At 36.8% G+C, this 7500-nt stretch overlaps 1 protein-coding gene across 2 annotated transcripts in view; it reads right to left on the bottom strand.

Moving 5' to 3' along the window:
* The window catches only part of LOC137623230 (translation elongation factor 2-like), a 42688-nt gene that overhangs the window by 18495 nt on the left and 16693 nt on the right, over nucleotides 1–7500 (bottom strand). Inside the window, exons 3-7 of one of the 2 annotated variants that reach the window (XM_068353962.1) lie at nucleotides 6313–6506; nucleotides 4080–4216; nucleotides 1898–2091; nucleotides 1610–1745; nucleotides 1–302 (exon numbers count right to left, since the gene is read on the bottom strand). The exon at nucleotides 1–302 is cut by the window's left edge and continues 351 nt beyond it. In XM_068353962.1, coding sequence (XP_068210063.1) covers nucleotides 1–302; nucleotides 1610–1745; nucleotides 1898–2091; nucleotides 4080–4216; nucleotides 6313–6506 — 963 coding nt within the window. The remainder of the gene's footprint in view (nucleotides 303–1609; nucleotides 1746–1897; nucleotides 2092–4079; nucleotides 4217–6312; nucleotides 6507–7500) is intronic. The other variant, XM_068353963.1, reaches the window with a different exon arrangement.

Below are 7500 nucleotides of genomic sequence, written 5' to 3'. Positions count from 1 at the left end.
CGTCCTTTGTCACTGGTTGGTACCATCTTTGACACACACATCATCAAAGGTCCATTTTCATCGCAGTTTCTGATAGCCGTGCAGCAGACATCATCAGCTGGTCCTGTGTATAGTATGTCTGCACGGTACATCTGGGCTGTAACTGGTGATGGCAAATGATTTGTTATCATACTCAACACTGTGTCACAGGCTGGTAACCAGGTTCTCATCACTAGCTTCAGCAAATCTTTGCCTTTGGCTTCTTGGCCTTTTAGTGAAAGGTTGATCCCCAAAGTATCAAGGAGCTTCTGGGTTTCATCAGTCTGTTATAAGATAGGTTTGGGAGTGAACAATCATTAGTCAATAGGGACATAAATTATCACAGAAAACAATTTATATTTACTTGAATGTTAAAGCATGAAAATGTTTATTAATCCTTTTTCCTTGAATGTTATGAATTTCTTTGTTTAAAAGCTAATTATACTACAACTAGTAGTGCATATTTTTAGACTGCTTTTGTACTAAAACGGAAATGAAATCTTTTTTATATGTGAACCAGCCAGTTCAAATTAGCCTAATCCTATATCCAGGAATTCCCCATAGGTCCATGGGTTGATTCATCAGCTTTCATTGGCTGGTCCTTCGTAGTCCTACCACTGATCAATGTGTTTTATGTTCTGTCTCGAATAGAATTACCTATCTTTTGTTTCTGCCATTAATGAGCAACCTTCAAGCTTTAAACATACAAAAAAAAAATTGTAGAAAAGTCATGCTCATGTATTTTACTGTATTTACTCACAACACAAAGAGTGAGCTTGAGAAGTACTTTTTTTATTTTTTGAAATTTGATAATTGTATTACAGAAATGAATTTCTATTTACATTTTTACATCTTGTTTAAGCCATAACAAATACATACACCCTTCATGCTTTTGGATGGACTACAAGATTTTTAGTTTACCAAGCTTTGCAAGACCAAAGGTGTAAAATTTATAGCATCTTTACTTGCCAGGAACAACTCTTAACAAGGTTCATCCAAAGGGGGTTTTAGAGAAATTGGAGGAAAGGTAACTTATACCTTTCATAATATCTCTGAACTTCTATATCTCACCATGCTAATGCATATTATCTATTGTGCCTTAAACCAAGGGTTCAGTCGTGAGTACACAGTTGGCTCCTTCATAGAGGAAAGGATGTACATACGGAATCCTTTTCTATACTTGCCATAGAAATCCAATTCTTTAGCATTGTTATTGAGCTAGTATTTATAGATGGTCAAATATATCACACCATATTTTTAATACAGTGATATACAGTACCTATAAGAGAAAAGACTTGTGTACTGCTGCCAAAGTTTAATAGACAATAGGTGTGCTATCCTTGATAAACAATTAAATCATGTAGCTAAGCTGCATGAGTTAGATTCTTTAAAAGCTCAGATACTGTATATACAACCCTCAGGGAATCAGCAATATATAACTACTAGGACAGTACTCTAAATTACACCCAGCTGAAAAAGCAAAACAGATATAGATATCTAAGATGATAATTCTGATCTGCATAGTTAACATTGTTATTGACGTCCTAAAATGAAACATGTATTTACATATGACAATTGAGTAATCACTAACCTTAAAGTTCATGATGGCGTTAACCACCTTATAGATGGGCTCCAACACATAAATTGCAAAGGTACGTTTATTGCTGCATGTTTTGACTGATGACCATTCCATTGTCTCCTTGTCGAAGTAATTCTCACCCCATAGCCTGAAAATCGTTTCATTAATTAGGTATTGTGAAATTGTATTGCCTCATATTATAGTATACAGCAGATTTAAGAAAAGGACTGTAGTTTTGCAACAAAATAAAGCAAACAGTATTTTTTTGTGGTTGTTAGCTGTTGAAAAAAATTCACTTACTTCGCCATGAGTTTATGTGTAGGGATGTTGAACTGAGAGGAGTAGATGTTGGCAAACTGTCTGATGGAGAAGGCCCATCCATCTAGCCCTGAACCAAAGCTGACTGAACCTGTGCCTGGGTCTACCCTGATATTTTGCATTACTTCTTCCTCAGCATAAGTTTCTATAGTTGAATTGATGCTCTCTATTGTCATCTGAGGGTATGATGGAATTGGTTTAATATACAGATATGTCAGATCAAGATTCTTGCTTATTGTATCTAATTTGGAAAGGTAATATATCAGATTTGACTTGAAATAACTAAACTCAGCTTAAAGCTTTTCCTCAAAGAGTTTATGCTTCAACTGAAAAGGAATACAATTTGATCATAAAAGAAACCCTTTCTGGTAAAATTCTTGAGCAGCAATGGTCGGGTAACCTCAAATCTGCAATCTTTGATGTAGACTTCCAGTTTCTCCTCTACTAAAACAAAATGGCTGTCACTCGCTGTCCAAAGGAAGAGGCAAACCATTTGGCCAATGTGTTTAATAGTAAGCAAAGTAATGAGAAACTTGATCTCCCTAATTCCTGTTTTCATGTTTGTGCTACCTTACCAATTTCTACTCCATTGGTTATGAATTCTGTTTACCTCGAGGAAATATCTTGGCATCAATGTCTGGTGTTTTTCTGGAATATTTTGTGATTTGTAGTTGCTTCTTTCATTGTTATTTTTAAGTTATTAGTTGTAGCACCAAACATCTGTTTCTGTTTTGTCCGCTTCCCTTACTACACCAGTGGTTGAGCCTGCTGCTCCTACTTTAACTGATATTCCAGTGGTCTTACTGATGCACTGTACTAGCGAATGACCTAACTGTTGCTACCCTAGCTGCATTTTCTTTTTACCATTCTACTGTACCTTCATTTCCACTTTCTTTTTTCCAGCATGCTGTCCAGGCTCTTGACTATTGCTACGTTCATAAATTGCTGGGTTTTGTCTTAGTCGCTTATTGGCACTGAATGGTTTCCCAGACCCCAGTTCTGATCCTTATGGTCCAAATTCATAGATTCACTCCAATTGCTTGCTGCTGTAGCTGCTTTTTCCAATGTTAATGTTCTTATTTCTGCTCTGATCCATGCACTATTGTTAAGTTTTCCTGCCCTTGCTGCAACTATGGTTAAAGATGTTGCTGCATCAAAATCTTGACTCGATGCTCCTGCATGCTGACTTGTCCAACTACGCTGTTTGTTACTTGTGCATCATTTTCCAAAGGCGTTGTTTTTCACATTTCCTCAGCTCTGATGACTTGCCATTCCTCTCTTGCCATTTTATGCCATAATCTAAGCTGCTATGCCCTCTTTTCTATTTTGCTCAATTGCTTTATCTATGCTGCCACCCATCCCATCTTTATACTAGCTGTCATAAAGATTGAAGTTTGTGTTTGGCCAGTGGCCAAAATTGTCACCCATTCAATTGCATCATTTGTCTTTTTCCCCGCCTATGAAGCAGCTCAGACTGAGTTTTATACCTTGGTTTCCCCCAAAAACATACAGTTTTCTATAACAAATTAAAAGAAAAGTTGTGCAAATTCATAACTCAATTATTGGACCATTTTCAATATCTTTGTATTGGCTGTGTTATTAGCTTATTAGCTCATTTGCAGAGTGAGAATTTAGTTACTCCCTTCCAATGGTTTTAAAAGCCACTAATGAATGGCAGAAGCAAGAGACAGTGGCACTGTTCCGGTTAGCAGTACAATGCCCTAGAGACTGACCATATATCCATATGACCAGAGCCTATGCCCCTCTCCACCCAAGCAGACACTACAAGAAATTATCGAGTTTGAGCTTGACTCAAACCCCAGTCCGACGATTGCCAGGCAGGGATATTTCCAAAAGGCCACCACAACACTAAAGTTATTTGTCAATATAATAGCCTCTTTTTATCTGATTACTTCTACTGTCTTCAAGACAATAAATCAAGTCTGTCGATTTCAACACATACGAATTCGAAATAGTTTCAAGTGAAGAGTTTTGTATGTAAAATTATTTTGATATAAAAACTTTATATTTAAGAAAATAAGTGTCACACATGTAAGATCATTTTTAGTAATGTTCCAGTGGACATACATCCTAACAAGACTTTCAAAAGCAAGATATACAAATGATAATATTTTAGAAACTATATTCACAGAATTTATCTCACCTTAAATGTTTGGTACAGTTCCTCTGGTTCTAGTTGCATTTCTAGCAGAGCTCTGTCCAGTTTATTAATGAAAAGAATTGGCTTAACTCGTTCCTTCAATGATTGCCTCAGCACTGTCTCTGTTTGAAGGCACACACCTGCATTGGAGAAATTAAAGATATTTTGTACTTAGTAATACCATCATCATCATTGGTTTCTGATGTAGCTCTTGTTTAATCTTGAACATTAACACATTTTTAAGCACCCCATAGACAATCAACACAATAGTGTTTTAACCACCTAGGGGCTAGACGCACCGTCAAAAAGCCCCTGTCCGGAGAGAAGCTCCGGGCAATTTAAAGAAGAAGAACAATTGTGCAATTATTTTTATGAAACTTCCCTTTTGTTCTAATTGCTTCTTTCTGAGGCATTGGTTTATATTGATACACATAGTACCTTAAAACAGAAGAATTCCTGTTTCCTTTTTTTTCAAAAGGGTGAGACTTTTAGTATAGTGTTGGGATAATGGGGCAGTTAATGCAAATATATTTTGAGCGGTTTTTTTTTCAGTCTTCCTGTCAACTTGACTTTTAATATATCAAGAGTTATTACTGGGAGATCATGATTGTAAAGTATCTACAGATCATGATTGTAAAGTATCTACAGTATGTCTCATGACTTGTCCCACCTTCAGATTGGATAGATTTCGTTATATGTGATTGCTTTCTGTTCCTCTTAAGTAAAGGTGTGTTCAAGTGATGGCATGTATCTAATCATTAAATAAACATTTCTGGAAGGTACTCAAATAAGTTACTTGAGGTAAGATCTGATACAGCTTCTTCTTTAATGTAGTCTCTTGATGGCTCTCCAAGGTGACTTATTCTCCACTGTTTTCCTTAATTTTTATAGACAGTTGGACCCTGAATGGCTAGCTTGACTACCCAGGTAACCAGGCTGGCTGGAGATGCAATGCCCTGCTTTCTATGGGAAAGATGCTCAAGGAGCTGGGATACCCTCTTTCACCTTTTCTACTTTGATGGAGGAGTACTGATCCTTTCTCCGTTAGGGGTACTTGGGTATCGCAAATGGAGAAGATGGTACATCATTGTGCACAGATGGTGGCCACTGGGAAAGGTACATGTCTTTTTCACGGAAAACTTTGGTACTTTCAAAAGAGGAGATACCTCCTCTCGGTACCAGTTCTTCGCGCTGTGTACTGTGCCAAGCAGGTCTGCGACTGGTCCCCTCTCCAGGCTTCCGAGCACTGGTTTGGGTCAAACACACCACCAGACCCTTTCACTAAAGGGAGGGTAAACCATATTGATCTTGTTCTCTAGCACCAGGGACTTTATCAGATAGGGAATTAAACTATTTAAAGCCCAATTCATGATCTGCATACTAATTATACATTCTATGATCAGTTTGGATTTGAGAGTTCTTATTCTAGAGAGAGGAAACAAACCCAGATCTGGTTGACAATGACATAATCTCTAGCTTTGAGGTACCATCAACTGATTGTTATCAGTCAAGGTAGCACTTTTTTTGTAGATACATACCAATTCTAAGGATCGGTTAGGTAATGAACTCCTCGTCTACCTCTGGGAGGGGAGCCAGTGTGTGAAGTTGAGGTAGGGGTGGAATATATGTATCAGTACTTCTTCATCCACAATGCTGTATCCCTCAATTGATGTGGTTTTCAAGGCAGACCACGACCAACCGTATTAACAGTTCAGTGGCTGTTCCACCGCTGCTTAAGCCATATTATTTTAAAGGAGTCAGATTTGCATAGCTAGGAAAAATATAAATCACTTAAAATTGGTTATATTTGATCAATTAAGATCACTCTCCACCCAAGTTAGGACCAGGAAGGACAAGGCAATGGCCACTGATGATGTTGCAGGTAGATCAATGGGCCCCCTTAAAAACTATAACCTGCTATTATAACTGTAAGGCTGTGGCTTTTTTAGTGAAGTCTTATCAGGCTGTGATTTTGGCATGAACTTTACCACTATACCCTTACATTTGGGGATATTCATTTGTAATTAAGATTGAACAGAAGAAAAGTTTTTCAAATTGAACAGGTTAATAGAAGTAACAACAACGAAACGTGTAGATTTAAATAATCATGTGCTCTATGGGAATTTTTACCATAATTTCTTTAAATCAATATTTACATGAAAATAACTTTTATGAAGCAATCTTTACAACAAATTTACTCTTAAGAATAGACAATCATTATCATGATATCACTAACCTGAAATGCAATCGACAATAACAAGAGCGCCATCTGTTATTCTGATTGCAGTTGTGACTTCAGACGAGAACTCGACGTTTCCAGGAGTATCGATGAGGTTTATCAGGAATCTATTCTCCATTTCTTCTCTCTGGTCCTTGTCAGTTATTAGGGCAACGTCATTTTCATTGTGCTGGAATAACAGTGAGGTTGTCCTATGGAAGGCATTGGCATAAAAGGTGAATTAGATTTTCACTGAAAATCAAATATAAATTAATTATTACTGAAATTTTCAAGCTATCAGATCCAAGATCCCTGCCATGACAAAACATACAAAGTAAGTTTTGGAAATCTTTGACAGAACAGTAGTTTGAACTATTTTTGTAACTTTGAACAAGTTTATGCTCAAATCTATTGTTGAATTTATTGATATAACTACTACAGTTGGATTTAAAAAGGCATTCCAAAATCCATGCCACCTACTTAGAGATTGATTTGTAGATCAAAAGTTCATTTTTAGTACCCTTTTATGGAGATCTGTGTCATATTTGCCATTTCAAACCCTGTACAGGTTTCCACGCTTCAAAATTGCTTTGCAAATGTCCTATAAGTGAAAAACATCATCTACTACTATGAGCACCACAACTCTTGGTTAGACATAATTATTCCAAGTCGAATCTGATTTTTTTCCTTTTCCAAGCAAGTTTATATACACTTTATATTCAAACTCAACCTGAGAGAATTCTGTTACACGTAAACCGAGTTTATTAAATCAAGAAATTCCTAGATTGATTCCAAATTCCAAATGCAGATTCCACCACTCCACGTGGCTATGATATATATAGAGATTACTACACTATTCCTGCCTCTGATCTTCCCCTGTCTTATTCCAAGAGCAGCAGGAAATACCAGTCACATGTTAGCATAAGGTTTATGAGGAAACGTGTGAAGTCCATCCCATTACTGTCATTAATGTTTCTGAGGCTAAAGTTTTGTGACTATGGCCCTAAAGCTAAAGCTTTAAGGGTGAAAATTTAGATTCAAATTGCCAGAAATATTTCTCAGGTGGCCAAAATATATATGAAAAGTATTCGCCCATTAGGAAATAGAAAACAATATTGATGTTCTTTCAACAGCAGAAGTTACATGAGTGTTGAGGGACGTTTTTTGCTTCGAGGCATTGCGTGAACTATTTAGCCAATTTGTTTT

The sequence above is a fragment of the Palaemon carinicauda genome, chromosome 30, assembly GCF_036898095.1.
Source record: "Palaemon carinicauda isolate YSFRI2023 chromosome 30, ASM3689809v2, whole genome shotgun sequence".
NCBI lineage: Eukaryota > Metazoa > Arthropoda > Malacostraca > Decapoda > Palaemonidae > Palaemon > Palaemon carinicauda.
The sequence above is the reverse complement of the archived record's forward strand: the minus strand, read 5'-3'. Positions and strand labels throughout refer to the sequence as shown.